The sequence below is a fragment of the Chiloscyllium plagiosum genome, unplaced genomic scaffold, assembly GCF_037043375.1.
Source record: "Chiloscyllium plagiosum isolate Xiang-an unplaced genomic scaffold, Cpla_swu_hap1 HiC_scaffold_28, whole genome shotgun sequence".
NCBI lineage: Eukaryota > Metazoa > Chordata > Chondrichthyes > Orectolobiformes > Hemiscylliidae > Chiloscyllium > Chiloscyllium plagiosum.
Genome location: NW_028270166.1, coordinates 20,393,412 through 20,409,792, shown reverse-complemented (window position 1 = coordinate 20,409,792; position 16,381 = coordinate 20,393,412). Strand labels below are relative to the sequence as shown.

At 39.6% G+C, this 16,381-nt stretch overlaps 1 protein-coding gene and 1 pseudogene across 2 annotated transcripts in view; one reads left to right on the top strand and one right to left on the bottom strand.

Moving 5' to 3' along the window:
* Positions 1 to 3,757: 3,757 nt before the first annotated feature.
* Positions 3,758 to 14,459, bottom strand: LOC122565352 (DNA-directed RNA polymerases I, II, and III subunit RPABC1). Its single transcript, XM_043721231.2, has 8 exons — positions 14,301 to 14,459; positions 9,691 to 9,865; positions 8,687 to 8,802; positions 7,664 to 7,744; positions 7,021 to 7,079; positions 6,211 to 6,289; positions 6,032 to 6,105; positions 3,758 to 3,895 (listed from the first exon to the last, which is right to left on the bottom strand). The coding sequence occupies exons 1-7, from the start codon at positions 14,355 to 14,357 to the stop codon at positions 6,040 to 6,042; spliced, it is 633 nt and encodes a 210-aa protein (XP_043577166.1). The 5' UTR covers positions 14,358 to 14,459; the 3' UTR covers positions 3,758 to 3,895; positions 6,032 to 6,039.
* Positions 14,379 to 16,381, top strand: part of LOC122565353 (phospholipid hydroperoxide glutathione peroxidase GPX4-like) — a 42,325-nt pseudogene continuing 40,322 nt past the window's right edge. Inside the window, exon 1 of the transcript XR_015751827.1 lies at positions 14,379 to 14,504. The product of XR_015751827.1 is annotated as a phospholipid hydroperoxide glutathione peroxidase GPX4-like (transcript). The remainder of the gene's footprint in view (positions 14,505 to 16,381) is intronic.

Here is a 16,381-nt window from a genome sequence, read left to right as displayed (position 1 = left end):
ATTGAAGCCTCTTAAGGAATACTGTGTCCAGATTTGGTTGCCCTGTTATAGGAAGAACGTTAAGCTCGAGAGGGTTCATAAGAGATTTACCAGGAGTGTTGCTGGGTATGGAAGGTTAAGTTATAAAGAAAGTCTGGGACTTGTTTTAAGAATTGGAGCCCAGGTAGTCGAGAGGTGACCTTATAAAGGTTTATAAAATCATAACGGCAGCTGTATTTTCCCTAGAATGGAAGACACACTATGGCGAGAGGAGAGAGATTTGAAAAAGACATGAGGGGCATTTGTTGTTTTTTTAAAAATACAGAGGGTAGTTCACATGTGAAATGAACTTCCTGAGGAAGTGGTGGATGCAGGCACAATTGCAACGTTTAAAAGACACTCAGATAAGTACGAGTAGGGAAGGTTTGGAGGGATACGGGCCAGGAGCAGGCAAAAGGGACTAGTTTAGTTTACGATTATTTTCAACATGGACTGGTGACTCTGACTGTATGATCATGCTTTTAATTGTGGCTCTTAGCAGTTTGGGACAGTCCACAAGTTACTCGAACATACCCCCTAGTGGACTCACCATGTATTAGCGTAATAGTGCAAGTGCTACATCCTTGAAGCTTTAAGTACTGTATGATGTTAAAGTAGAGAAATGTTAAATCTACCAATACACGTGCTTTGTAACTCTAAACTTCAAAATTAAGCTTTCTGATGAAATAGTAACTATTTTTCTTCAGTATTTTAAAAAAACACTTGATATGCAACATTTGTCATGATGTTAGTGCCTTCCTTTATATAAAATAAACATTGTACAGTTAGGCTAAAAACTTTAGAACATTAAGTTTAAATGGTATACATTTCTAAATGTTTTCATTCATAATTAAATAGCTTTCAAAATAAAGTTTGGAAATACATTCGTAATAAAAGTATGGCTGTGCAATTTTAATATACTGTATTTACAAACTATGAAGTTTTAGTTGACCACACTCCATCTAGTGGCAAAGGCTTGTCATTGGAGGCAGTGCTCCACCAGATGGGGCAAGGGATAAATGAGGGACTGCAGGCAGGAGCAAGAATAGGAGGAATGTTAAAAGGAAATGGAATGTAGCCTTGAAAATAGGCTAGTTATGGAACAGGAAGTCTGAAGTCAGTAATTCAATTTTGAAGTTAAAACATTTTCACTTAAACCATGAAAAGTGACAAGATTTAATCAAGTTTAAAATGCAAAATTACTAGTCCTTCGCATCATACAGGACCCAAATGAGTTATTTTTGGGTTGGCAGTTAAGACCTATCACAAAGCTGTTAATACTTACACCGACCATTACTGTTAATGCTTACAAAGATATTGGACAAACTGGGGCTGTATCCTCTAGAGTCTTGAAGAATGAAAGGGGACTTGTCAATACCTACAAAATACTTTTTCTAAAATAGGCAGAGACTAGGTAGATACCAGTAAGGTGGAAATATTTCCTCTGGTTGGGAGTCATTAGTGACAGGCACAATTTAAGACAGATACCAAGAGGAGGTTACAGGCTGAATGGCCCATACTCGTTCCTAACACAGTAGCATACAGTCAGAGATATATAGCATGAAACAGATCCTTCAGTCCAACTCATCCATACTGACCAGATATCCTAAATTAATCTAATCCCATTTGCCAGCACTTGGTGCATATCAGTCTTCCAGATGCCTTTTAAGTATTGTAACTGTACCAGCCTCCATTTCCTCTGGTAGCTCATTCCATAAACACACCACCCTTTGCGTGGAAAAGGTTGCCCCTTATATTCCTTTTAAATCTTTCTCCTCTCACCCTAAACCTATGCTCTCTAGCATCCTCGTTACTGTTCTATGCAAAGCTCTCACAATCCTAGTCTGTAAATTTTCTACTGCATACCTGTGGATGTGGTGTATATGGACTTCAGCAAGGCATGTGATAAGGTTCCCCATGGTAGGCTCATTCAGAAGGTCAGGAGGAATGGGATACAGGGAAACTTAGCTGCCTGGATACAGAATTGGCTGGCCAACAGAAGACAGAGAGGTGGTAGTAGAAGGATTCTGCCTGGAAGTCAGTGGTGAGTGGTGTTCCATAGGGCTCTATCCTTGGGCCTCTACTGTTTGTAATTTTTATTAATGACTTGGATGAAGGATAAGTCAGCAAGTTTGCAGACGATACAAAGGTTGGAGGTGTCATTGACAGTATAGAGGGCTGTTGTAGGCTGCAGCAGGACATTGACAGGATGCAGAGATGGGCTGAAAGGTGGCAGATGGAGTTCAACCTGGATAAATGCAATGTGATGCATTTTGGAAGGTCGAATTTGAAAGCTGAGTACAGGATTAAGGATAGGATTCTTGGCAGTGTGGAGGAACAGAGGGATCTTGGTGTGCAGGTACATAGATCCCTTAAAATGGCCACCTAAGTGGACAGGGTTGTTAAGAAAGCATATGGTGTTTTGGCTTTCATTAACAGGGGATTGAGTTTAAGAGTCGTGAGATCTTGTTGCAGCTCTATAAAACTTTGGTTAGACTGCACTTGGAATACTGTGTCCAGTTCTGGTCGCCCTATTATAGGAAAGATGTGGATGCTTTGGAGAGGGTTCAGAGGAGGTTTACCAGGATGCTGCCTGGACTGGAGGGCTTATCTTATGAAGAGAGGTTGACTGAGCTCGGACATTTTTCATTGGAGAAAAAGAGAGGGGACCTAATTGAGATATACAAGATAATGAGAGGCATAGATAGAGTCGATAGCCAGAGACTATTTCCGAGGGCAGAAATGGCTAACACGAGGGGTCATAGTTTTAAGCTGGTTGGAGGAAAGTATACAGGGGATGTCAGAGGCAGGTTCTTTACACAGAGAGTTGAGAGAGCATGGAGTGCGTTGCCAGCAGCAGTTGTGGAAGCAAGGTCACTGAGGACATTTAAGAGACTGCTGGACATGCATATAGTCACAGAGGTTTGAGGGTGCATACACGAGGATCAATGGTCGGCACAATATCGTGGGCTGAAGGGCCTGTTCTGTGCTGTACTGTTCTATGTTCTATACGCTTTATCCACACCAGTCTTGGAGGTGACAGGCAACCAGGGTCCTTCTGAGTGGCCCTGACTCCAAGGTATGTATTCAAGCTGAAAATTTAAATTTGAAAGTTATAGCGAGTTTAACATTCTTGAAGGGATACTGGTTGATACATCCTACACATCACTGAACTAACATGAAGCTCCGTAGAATTCCTTACATAACGAGGGTGCCTGTGCCAGTTCTTTGACAGCAATCGAAAATTATGCCTATTGCCCTTGCCCTACATTTTTGCAGAAATAAGCATTTCATTCAAACTCTTCAAACCCCATAATCATTGAAAAAAAATCCAATTTTGGAATTTTATGAACTCTCTAATCTTTACCTACCTTTATCACATGCACCTTCAGTCATCCAAGTCCTAACTTCAGTTTGAGACTGTGCTCCCGAAATTTCTTGAGTCATGTTTATGTTAAAAGCAACACACCAAGACTGTTACTTAACTTCCACTTTAAACAGTTGTCTTTGCCTCAATTATTTTCTGCAACAAAAGCATTCAATTCTCCAACTTTATGGAAAGAAATCTTGCTTAACTGGTCCATTTATTCTGTTAAAGAGCATTTAACATTGACAACCCAGTCACTAACTCTCAGTGGACGTCAACTATTCAATTGTTTACTGTATAAAATCCCATACAGTAAAATGCTCCTACTTCTCAACAGAATTTAATTGATTTAATATTTAACACTTAAATATCTTGCTTTTATGAAAATGTTTATTGATAAAAATTAACCATGAACTGAAAGACCATCCATTGCTCAAATCAAGAGTCAGTAAAAAGCAGCAACAACTTGAAGTTTTCAATGTTTGCCTGTGGTTGATGCCAGTTTCATACCTAGAGAGGAGAGAAAAAGATTAGTCTCGCCTTTCCTTTACATTTGACATCTGTTAAATCGGACTAGTTTTAAGTTTGCCATGTGTCATGAAGTTTAATATATGGATTATGCACGATTTCACACTTGCCTTCGTTTGAACAAGGATAACGAACAGTTGGTCTATAGAAACTACCCAGGACAAAAAGAAGCCCAAAGAAGAATCTTCTATTTCAAATGGCACTTGATAGCCATGACAGTCGGCCAGATTTAAAAATCTTTAGTTAATATGGATTTCCTCATTTCTGTACCACTGCCAGCTGGCATATTCAAAACCCTAATTGGGAAGAACTAATATTGTAAGTTTGCGTTTGTTTAAAAAAAAGCAGTATCAATAAAGCTTTCACAATGGAACAACTGAATTCCTCTTTCATGTCTTTTCTGACTCCACATCCATCAAAAGCCTCACAGTGAAAATAAACAGAACTTCAAGTACTATTGTGCCGACTCATGGAAAAAGACAAACTTCAATTTGAGAAAACTCCTCCAGAAGATCAAGTTTGGCAAACATTAACCAAAATTTCAAAACAAACTTTAAATTTTGCCGTCCTATCACTCGAGCCTGGTCTGTTTGCTTGCATACTAGTAGGTATATTATGTCATGGGATTCAAGGCATTTTAATCTTTTAATCAAGCTGATACTTTTAACCAAGTGAGTATACAATAAATACCTTAATTTTTGATCAACTTAAGAGAACTGGTTGGCTTGGCTTCTCATTGCCCTTTACCATGTGTAAAGCTAATTAAAATTAACACTTTTTGAAAATTTGAACTGTCATAGCCAATCTTAGGAGTGAAAGATGAATTCATTCAGCACTCTGGACTTGTTCATCACATACCTAAAATTGCATTCCAAGAGAAGTCAGTTATTCAAGATGGTAGATGAGCTTTTTACCCTACTTCACCAATAGATTATGCTGAAAAATTGATGTTCAGGTGAATATAATAGAATGCAGCAAGAAAAACAAATTCTAAAGTTAGGGTCATATACAGTAACTTCCATTTAGCACAGGGACAACGTAGTCTTTGTTCTATGCTAAATGGAAGCTAAAAGTTTGAGTACTATAGTTTTCCTGTTACTGTTAAAGATTAAATATTTTGTTATTTCAGATGGAATTGAGATTTCTTCACACACAGGGTATCAAACCTTGGAGCTACACCAGAGAGTTGATAGCCCTCCACCATTAAATAAACTCTAATGAAGTCAGAGATAGAAAGATTTTGACCTCTCAGAATAAAGTTAGGGAAGTGGTGCTGAGTTAGAAGAGCATCATTGCTCCAGAGACAATATGGTCTTCTCCTGATAAAGGCCTTATGCCTTATATAGTTAGTCTATGAACTGTTTTGAATAAAATTAAATTCCTGGAACTGGTCACTGGACCCAAAACATTAACTCTGCTTTCCCTCCATAGGTATTGCTTGACATGCTGAGCGTTTCCAGCATTGTCTGAATGAGAGGAAATCTAATTAAAGGTATATTAAAATGGTATTAAAAAGGGGACTGACAAAGTAGGCATTGAATGGCCCCACAATGGCAATGTCCAATCTAGAAAGAGGGGTCATAGTTTTACAATAAGAGGGAAGCAGATTTGAGGACGAGGACTTCTGTAAAGGTTTAAGAATCTGTAGAATTCATTACCCAGTGTACAGGCCACCAAGTAAGTTTAAAGATGATGGATAGATTTTAAATTAATTGGTTGAAGGGTTATGAAACACAGACAGGAAAAAGGGGAGTTGAGGCCAAGATTTTTTAAAAATCCATTATGATATTAAATGGCAGAGTAGGCTCAATGGGCCAAACTGCCTCCTCCTCTCCTCATGTTCTTAAGTTTTAAAAAGATGAATGATGGCCAGGAGTGTACTTTAATACGCAAATCTGGGAAGTGATAAAAAGATATGAATGTGGGTTTTAATGATTATCTGAGGTAGAAGCAATGTTAAAAGACATGTAGCAGGCAACTTAGGTGATTGAGAGAATACAGTTATGTATTTGGTTTAACTCTGATTTTCCTATGATTATAAATACTGGTTGCAAGTGAGAGACAGGCATGAAGAAGTTGATGGGTATATATTTGTCAAAGGTTTTAAAACATACTTACAGTGTGTTTCACTGCACAAGTCTGTAGGTAATGTATCTTCCTGCAGTCTCACTAGGTCTTATAATCTTAACCACCTATAAAAGAAATAGCAAAAAGTCTGGAGTGCCACTTGAATGTCTTATACCAGTTGCAATGATGCACTTGCTGATTCAAGATTTGTACAATATACAGCAACGAACCTGTCCTCTTTTCAATCCAAAGTATCGTGCCACTGGATCACCTGCTTGTATTCTTGGCAATTGGCTCTCCTTTAACTTACTGGTAAACATATTTAAAGCAAATAATTGTAACCCAGCAAAATGTTGAGATCGTTCCTTATTTTCTGTTAACTGACCAATGTTCATTATTTACAACTTTTTTCTTGGTCACGTTAAACACACATGTCAGTAATGATCTAATGATTACTGCTGGCAGACGGTGTGGAAATCAAGTGAGAAAACATGCTTTTCCTGATGTGGTCATAAAATCTCGCTAATGTTTGTGCTCAAGGGTGACATCACTTGATAAGAATAAAGACATTTAGTAAAGGTAGCAGAAAGGAACCCATCAACAAATCTTTTAAGGAGATCTTACATCTATAATGCCAAATTGTAAATTCAGAAGATTGGTGTTTTTCTTCATAGCAAGGTGAAGAAAGGTGAAGTTCTCTCCATGAACAGGAACTTGTACGTTCTAAGTTCTGGAAAGAGAGCAAAGGATAACTGCAGATTTGCAAGAAGAAGAATACAAAACATAAATACTGCAGAGACATTAAAGGGCAGCACAAAGAACAATTCTACACAGTAAAACTTAATGTAAAATTGGGACTTGAAAACAGCCATGAGAAATTCCAAAATTCAGTTAGTGTATTACTGAAGTACAAACCTCAAAAATTAACTTTGGTCACATTGTCAATGTAATGTTTGGAAAAGCACAACTCTGATAAATCAAAGAGCAGAGCTGCATCATTTGAAATGTTAAATATTTTCAATATAACACACAAAGGATACTATCGTGCCAGTAGCTCTGTAACTTCCTCCTTGGTCATGACTATGTGCTCTGGAACAAGCTAAAGGACATAATTACATTCAATTTGTTTACAGAAAACAGGATCTACTTTAGATAGCCTGACAGTTTCTATATTCTGATTGTAAAAAAAATTCAAATATTTCCCCAGTGCATACTTAATTATGAGTTACTTTCATCATACTACTATGGGAGAGCACCTGATATTCTTTAAAGAAAAGAAATCAGTGCAGGTAAAAACCTGACCAAGAGAACTATTTTAATGCAAATCATCATTTATAAAAGTTTACATCAAGGTTTATGCATATGATGTGTATAATACCTGTGTAGGATATTAAAACAAAATACAAAACCTGCTGAGTATTTCCAGTTTATTCAAAAACAGAATTCTGCTAGATAACTTTTTTGAAATCCAAAAATATTCCTGATTAAATAACAAAGCCAAGTTAATGACAAAGGTTACACTATGTCCAATCATATACATTGTGTAGAAAAGTTTTTAAAAAGTGAATTAGAATAGATTTGATTAAATGGTTAAATAAAGGTTAGATTAAACATGGAGGATCATTTGTATATTTTGTTGCTTCAAACCAATATATATTTCAAGAAAGTGTTTTAAAAACTCACCTCGTGTTCTGTAATGTTAATTAGGAGTTCCTGTTGAAGGAATTGCTCAAGGATATACTTAGGAGCCATGTCAACAAGAGACTGAACAAAAAGAAATGAAATAAAAATAATTTGGGATTATGTTCATTTTACTGTCAAAAACATTGATGTTTTCCTCAATCATGTACCTCATTTCTCTCTTATAGTCACCAGGCTCAGAAGCTGACAGAACACTCCTCCCCTGTGAGCAAACACTTCTCTTGCTTTTTAAATGTTTCCAAAATTTTGCACAATGTAAAGGCATCCAAAACTAATACTGTGCAACAATAAACATAGTAAATTTGAAGATACCAAAGTTTTTCATTTCTCCTTTTCCAGTAAAAGGGAAGGATGGTCTATAAAAATAAGAGTAGGCCATGTAACCACTCAAACATTTTCAGTCATTGCATAACAATAATGCCCCAATCTGTATAATCCCATTTGCCTCACATTTTTAAAATAAGTCTATTTATTAAAATCTATCACTCTCAGTTCTAAAATTAACAACTGATCTAGCCTCAAATGCTATTTATGGGAAATGTACAAACTGCTAGCTTTTACATGTGAAAGCATTTTGCAACTTCACTATGAATGTCTAGACCTAAGTTCCCTAGTCCTAGATTCCACAATCAGCAAAAACAGTTTCTCACTAAGCATCATATAGGATGGTACACCTCAATCTAAGTCACATGCTGGTTCACAGCAATCATTAGTATACTCCAAACAACCACAATATTTAGGATATGAATTTCATCTATTATAGTACTGTCTTGAAGGGAAAAGGACAAGGCAGACATGAAATTGACCTGATTACCTTGTGAGGATCGCTGATACTACCTAACTTCACATTAGCAAGAATTTCTATTTTAATACTCTGCATAATTTAGTTTATTTTTCCACTAACTTATTTGTTTGTACACTTGGTAACTGAAAATTAACAGCAAGCAAGCAGAAGAAAAAAATACTTCAGCAAATTTTTGTAATAGTTAAATTTTCACTTTATACCTGCTTTGCTGATGGGGTCATCCCTTGTTGTACCACAATGATGGCTCTGGTAATATTTTCTTCCTGCATGCGTTGACAATACATTTTAATGGTTTTGATCCCAACTTTTGGCTCCTCTAATAAAGGAACATTTTTTTATATCAGTTTCAAACAAGTCTACATTGTTCATAGGGAAAAATCAGTTGAAAAAGCAACAATGCGCTATTTTCATTGAGTAGACTAATAAATGCTACCTAGCGAATATAAAACAAAAAATGCTGGAGACCCACTCAGCAGACCTGGCAGCATCTGGAGCAGAGAAACAGAGTTAACATTTCAAGTCTGATATCACATTCCCATTCATTTTGTAAATGTCACTCATCTCAAGTGGGGTTGGGCCACTTTATCTTTTCAAGACATGTGAGGAATGTTAACAGGAATAGAGTTGCCACTATTGAAGATACACTGATTCTTGACTGAACAATTGAAAACACACACTGCCCTGCCAATTAAACAAGTCAATAGGCTTGCTAGTCATGTTTAATTTAAGGCAGTATATGCAGTGGGATAGGAGTTGGAAGTGTTGTTCATATCAGAAGAACAGATCTCAAACGCCATGTATGTGATTCCAGGAAAATGTGTGGTATTATAGTTAACAATTGCTATGTGAAGAATGCTAAAGTACCATAATGCAGACATGCCTTCTCACATTTGGATCCGGTTGCTTAAGACTAGATATCTACATTAACTTGTACACATTTTCTTATCATCTTGTTCACAGGCAGTGTGTCATATTTCTGAGTGGGTGGAACTTGAACCCAAGCCTTTAGGCCCAGAGATAGAAACACTGCCTTTGTGTCACAAGACCTTTATGACCTTACACATCCATGGGGTAATCATATGTTCCTCCTGATTACCAGCTACTGGTAAACATGCTGAGTGATGGTGGAAAGATGGATTACAAGTGATTCAACCCTAAAATGCAGAGGAAAAAGGAAAAACAACAAATACTTTAGCTTAAATACCTGGAAAGAAAACGAACATCTGATCAGTGGGATCATCATTGTGAGCAACAAGCACAGTAAGGTCTGAACGTCGTGGCCGCCCTTCACTTGGCTTATCTCCAAATTGACCCCTAAATTCTTCCAGTGTCTGATCCAATTCATCTTGTGTCACCAAATATCCACGATCATGGCAAAGCTGTGAATTCCATAGGATAAAAATTCCTTTAAATACTTATCTCCAGTTGTCAGTTTTTAAAAAATTGTTCTAATTATTCTAACTATACTGATCAAGGAAAAAATGTAAAATATGTGGAACATGATTCAAACCCAAAGGGCAAATTCAGAATCCCGTTGCAGCCAAAGGGTGATTTTGCTGATACTAAAATGCAGATTGAAGCAAGGATTGTCAAGATACTGGAAATTTAAAGTTTCTCAAGGTAATAGTTTGTAGCCCATTAGCAGGCAATTTATTCACCTGTTTAACACTAACATTAAACACGCAGCAAGAAAGCACTCAAAACAAAATTGTGATAAGGCTTTTGATTTTGGGCTCATCAGGACATTTTGGATGAAGGTTTGCTTGCTGAGCTAGAAGGTTAATTTCCAGTTGTTTCGTCACCCTACTAGGTAACATCTTCAGTGGGCCTCAGGCGAAGCACTGCTGATAATTCCTGCTTTCACGGTGGCTCAGTGTTAGCACTGCTGCCTCACAGCACCAGGGTCCCAGGTTCAAGTACAGCCTCGGGTGACTGTCTGTGTGGAGTTTGCACGTTCTCCCCATGTCTGCGTGGATTTCCTCCCACAGTCCAAAGATGTGCAGGTCAGGAGAATTGGCCATGCTAAATTGCCCATAGTGTTGGTGCATTAGTCAGAGGGAAAGGGGTCTGGATAGGCTAGTCTTCGGAGGGTCAGTGTGGACTGGTTGGGCCAAAGGGCCTGTTTCCACACTGTAGGGAATCTAATCAAGGTTGAATTAACCATTTTGTAGTGCGGTATGGTAGCACAGTGGTTAGCACTGCTGCCTCACATCACCAGGGACCCAGGTTCGATTCCAGCCTCGGGCGACTGTATGGAGTTTGCACGTTCTCCCTGTGTCTGCGTGAGTTTCCTCCGGGTACTCTGATTTCCTCCCACAATCCAAAGATGTGCAGGTCAGGTGAATTGGCCAAGCTAATTTGCCCATAGTGTTAGATGCATTAGTCAGAGGGAGTGGGTCTGGGTGGGTTACTCTTCGGAGGGTCGGTGTCGACTTGTTGGGCCGAAGGGCCTGTTTCCACACTGTAGGGAATCTAATCACTAAGTGTCAGCCTTGATTTGGGGCTGCACGGCTCAGTGGTCAGCACTGTTGCCTCACAGCGCCAGAGACCCGGGTTCAATTCCCCCCTTGGGTGACTGTCTGTGTGGAGTCTACACATTCTCCCCGTGTCTGCGTGGGTTTCCTCCAGGTGCTCCGGTTTCCTTCCACAGTCCAAAAGGTGTGCAGGTTAGGTGAATTGGCTATGCTAAATTGCCCATAGTGTTAGGTGAAAGGGTAAATGTAGGGGAATGGGTCTGGGTGGGTTGCTCTTTGGAGGATCGGTGTGGACTTGTTGGGCCAAAGTAATCTACTGTAATCTAACGTTTGGATTTCTTTGGGTGGTGATGTCATCTCCTGTGGTCAAAATGATGTCCTTCCTCATCTGGATGTAAGGATACTAGTGAGAGAGGGTCATGTCTTTTTGTGGTTAGTTGGTGTTCATGTCTCCTGGTGGCTGGTGGTTTGTCCAATGTAATGTTTGTTACAGTCCTTGCATGGTATTTTGTAAATGACATTAGTTTTCTTTGTTGTCTGTACAGGGTCTTTCAAGTTCATTAGCTGCTGTTTTAGTGTGTTGGTGGGTTTGTGGGCTACCATGATGTCAAGGGGTCTGAGTAGTCTGGCAGTCATTTCAGAGATGTCTTTGATGTAGGGGAGAGTGGCTAAGTTTCTGGGCATGTTTTGTCTGCTTGCTTGGGTTTGCTGCTGAGAAAATAAAAAACGGCAGACTGTGTTCATTGGGTACCTATTCTTTTTGAATACACTTTATAGGTGATTTTCCTCTGCTCTGCGTAGTTCCTCTGTGCTGCAGTGTGTGTTGGCTCGTTGAAATAATGTTCTGTTACAGCTTCATTTGTGGATGTTGGGATGATTGCTTCTGTAGTTCAATATTTGGTCTGTATGTGTTGTTTTCTTGTAGACGCTGGTTTGAAGTTCCCCATTGGCTGTTTGCTCTACTGTGACATCTAGGTATGGCAGTTTGTTGTTGTTTCCTCCTCTTTAGTGAATTTTACGCCAGTAAGGGCATTATTGATGGTCTTGAAGATTTCCTCTAATTTGTTTCGTGTAGTGATGACAAAGGTGTCATCCACGTAGTGGACATAAATTTTGGGTTGGATGGTTGGCAGAGCTGTTTGTTCAAGTCTCTGCATTACTGTCTCTGCTAAGAACTCCGATATCAGGGTTCTCAGCGAGCAAACCTACATCCAAAACCTCAACCTGAGCTATAAATCTTCTCAAAGCGTATCAGAGCATTTCACAAGCATACAGTTTGAAAGGACAAACTAATATTATAGTGCAGAAGGAAAAGGAATGCCAAATAGTTGGCAAGTATTCTGACTGGTAGAGGCATTGCCACACAGTTAATGCCAAACTTGACAAATTTTGAAGCAGGCAGTTGACTGATTTTGCTGTTACCTAGCCCAATGCTGTAACCCCTATTTTGCTCAATTGAAATAGGAACATTGCATGTACATCTTCTGTCTACAAACAACAGGGCCCTGTGTATTAGTGTAGCTTCCAATATACACCCCAAATAGCATTTCCCCTCTGCTATTTGCAACAAGCAAGCTATGATTATTTAAACAGTCCAAGCATGCAAAACTCACAATAATGTCTAATATTTGATCAAATCTGCAACTGTCAAATTTGATGGACAATCCTAAATGAGGGAGCAATTAGACTGGCAATTAATTTAAGATTGTCATTCAGGTTCAGCGTGGCACATCAACATGTACTGGATAGTGGCACTGGCAAGCTGACATCTGCCGCTGAAGTGGGACTTGTGGTTTGGCAGCTGCCTGGCTTGGCCTCAAGGCCAGGACTCTTGGTTGCAGGAACAGTATGGGTTCAGTGGCGTTAATGAAATGTGTCTAGCGGCGAAGAGATGATGCTTAAAGTGGGGTGACTCCAGCGCAGGCAGCAGCAAGGCAACAGAGGTCTCGCTTAAAGCCAGGTGCCGGTATGCACCGGGTCAGAAAGATTAAATAGAAATAAATTTGAAAAATAAAGTTGTAAAAAGTTCACTATGACCTAAAACAGACTATTTATTTCTTTAGTTTTCTAATTTGCTTTTTTGTTTCCTAAATATTTGAAATTAAGTATTTGTACTTAGGTACCTTTGTATTTAAGATGGTGTTGTAATGCAGCAACTGTAAACTTTTCACTACTCATTTAAAGTACATGACAATAAGGCCAATTCAATTCAAGCTATATTCATTATACAGGGCACTGTTCCTTACAGAAAGAAAGAACATGGACAGACCCGCTGCCTGTTTCAAATTGTAACAGCACTCAGGTTCATTGAGGAATGGAAGCAGAAGATTAGCTGAACATAGGAAACTCCTTTGATGAATTGCTGGTTCTTGTGGTTCAATGATTGTGTCTCTACTTCTGAGCTAGAAAGCCTCAGTTCAACCAGCTCCAGAGGTGGGTCATAACACAGCCCAACAAGTAAATTAAATATACCTCTCATGATGAACTAACAAGAGGAATCTTGTGGCACAATGGTCGTGCCCTGCCTGTCTCTGAGCTAAGAGAGGCAAGTTCAAATCCCACCTGGTCCAGAGTTGTATAAACTCTCTGTTCAGGTCAATTAGCAAACTAGATTTTATTAGAATCAGGGAGAAAACTTTGGCTGGAATCATGCCTGGCATGTACAAAGATGGTCATGATAGTTAGTCGTCAGTCATTGCAGCTTCAGGATATCACCACAGCAGTTCATTAGTTTGCTAATCGGACCTGTTCTGAAAAGTTACACACCTCCAAAGGCAGGTGGGACTTGAACCACAACCATCTTCCAACATGCCAAGCATGACTGCAGCCAAAGTTTTCTCCCTAATTCTAATAAAATTCACTTTTGCAAAGGCTTCTTGTTACTGCAGTCTGTCCACACCTACAGGGATAGAGAGAGGCGGAGGGACAGACACAGAGGCCAAGGGAGGGGGACAGGACGGGATACAGATGGGCCAAGGGGGTGGGGTGAGAAAGTGGCCAAGGGGATGGAGGGGGGTGGGGGAGGTGTGAGAAAATGGCCAAGGAGACGAGTGTGTGTGTGTGGGAAGCCAAGGCGATGCGCGGGGCACTGAGAATGTGGGCGAAAGCGAGGATGCAGATGCTGGAGACCAGAGTCACGGTGGAAAAGCACAGCAGGTCAGGCAGCATCCGAGGAGCAGGAGAATGGACGTTTCGGGCAGGAGCCCTTCATCAGGAATGTGGAGGTGAGAAAGTGACCAAGGGGGCTGAGGGGGGGGAGGGGAAGGGTGCGAGGCCAAGTAGATCGCGGGGCGAGAGGGTAAAAGGGAGCGAATAGATGGTAGGTTTGCTGACGGCCCACCTGCATGATGGTTTTGCGGATCTTCCACAAGCGATAAGTCTCCTCTTCATCGTCCATCCCCCCCGCTCGAGGCCGCTCCGCTCGAGACGCTACTTCACAACGGAAACCCCGAGCGCGCACGTTGGCCGCCTGCGCAGGTGCAGTAGCAACAACGCCGAGCGTGCGGTGTCAATGCGCATGCTCCACAGGAGTCCTTCCGCGCAGGTCAGACTTTCACAGAATGGTAGAAAACTGTAACATTAGAGCGAATAGATAGATTTCTCTCTGTATAGTTATCTTCTAGTTCCTTATTGTAGTGTTTTTTGCATGACATTTCTCCTTGCTGATGATATTTAGTCTAGTTTTGTTTGAATAGGTAGAAACCCTCATAACATTTATGAAGTATTGAGTTGTGCACTTAGGATACCAAGGCTACTGGCCAAGTGTTGGAAAATTTGTTTAGAATAGTAAGGTGGTTGTTTTTGATCACTCAATATGTCAAGGAGTTGTGCTATAGACCTCAATGACTCGATGATCTAACGTCCAGTGGCCTCCTGTTTTGTTATCATTAAGAAACACACGGAAGCCCTAAATTCAACAATTGAACTAACTCCACCAGTCTGTACAATCATGGGTACCCCAAGCAGCCTCCTTCAGGGGTTGCTAGTATTATCAATTAATTTATAAAATTGAAGGGAGCTCTTTGGAGTGTGTCAATGTTGAAATACCCTTGCTCTTTCTCCCGAGTGGCTGCTCATCTGAAGCTTTCTGCTGTCTACAGGGGCTCCCATGTGAAGAAGTCCTGCCCCAGGTCTTCTGCAAACTCTGGCATGAAGGATCTGGTAATCCTCCACCATGTGGGTTTGCTTTTCAATCCAATGTGTACACTTTTTTTGATTCATGGTTGTTCACTTAATGATCTTGGACAGTACTTTTTGTTTGCACTTTTTTTACACTATCATATACTCAACTTAAGATACAATTATAATGTAAAAAATATTGGATCTAAATCTTAACATGAAGACTGATGAACTTGCATTCAGTGTCTAGAATGCTAGCAAGTAATAATATTACTAGGCCACATGATGCATAAAATGTTTATATATTCCTCAGGAGTTCATAACTGCAGAAAAAACAGTGGGCAGAAATTGTAAGTTGTAACTCACATGGCTTCTAACAAGGGTGACAACATTGTACAGATTTTCTAATTATTGACACACCTCTGAAGCAGGTAGGACTTGAACCCAGGCCTCTTCGCACAGGGGTAGGGATTCTACGATCATGTCACAAGAACCCATTTGACAAAGTTATGTACCAACTTCACTGAATATACATGTCTAGCAATGGTACCTTGCAATTTCTGCTCTTATGCCCAATGTAAAAGTTTGCAGCTACTGGGAATGCACCCTCCATAATGAGCAAATTAAATAAGCACTTATCTGATAAAAATAGCCCAAATTCGGCCAATCCAGTTTTGATTTTGGCAACACATTGTAGGTGCTCATAGAAAACAGAAAGGCAGGTTCACTGAAAGAGCTGTACAAGTGAACATGGATTACATGCCAGGCTGTCCTCTGTGAAACAAAGGAGTAACTCAATCAACAAATCAGAGAAGACATCAGATATGAGAGGCATTTCTAAATCTGCTAAAAACAAAGCATATAATGGTTGCACTTACTGTGACATCTGAACTGAGCTGAAGGTTAAACAGTGGCAAGATGTAAACAGAAAAATGGAGACGGTCGTATGTGAAGCTTAGAATACTGTATATTAAGAAGTCAATTTATGACTAGAAAAGGTAAAGCTGCAAACGTTTGCTTAAGTGAGTAGTATTTAGCCTACGTTGATAGAATATTTAACATATGAGTGTTGTGACATACACTAATAATGACTTGATAATGGAAAAAAACAAGCAATAGGGGAGAAATACAGCAAGTAGAGATGTGAAAATGCAATTACTACCATTGTATTTATAAACATGTGACAATTTTAGTGCATTTAATCATCTCTTTGAAATACTGCCATGGAGGCCAAAAAATATACAGATTAGCCACTCATTATCATCCTTCTTGCAGAGAAAGTTTCCAAATATTAGAACACAC

What these genes read in the sequence shown, in the direction of transcription:
- LOC122565352 (XM_043721231.2), bottom strand. Translation starts at nt 14,357, where the DNA reads ATGGACGATGAAGAGGAGACTTATCGCTTGTGGAAGATCCGCAAAACC. An exon ending in GATGTTCGTTTTCTTTCCAG is followed by an intron (nt 8,803 to 9,690) that starts GTATTTAAGCTA and finishes TTCCTTTATTAG; the next exon opens with AGGAGCCAAAAGTTGGGATC. An exon ending in TGACCCCATCAGCAAAGCAG is followed by an intron (nt 7,745 to 8,686) that starts GTATAAAGTGAA and finishes CTTTTTGTTCAG; the next exon opens with TCTCTTGTTGACATGGCTCC.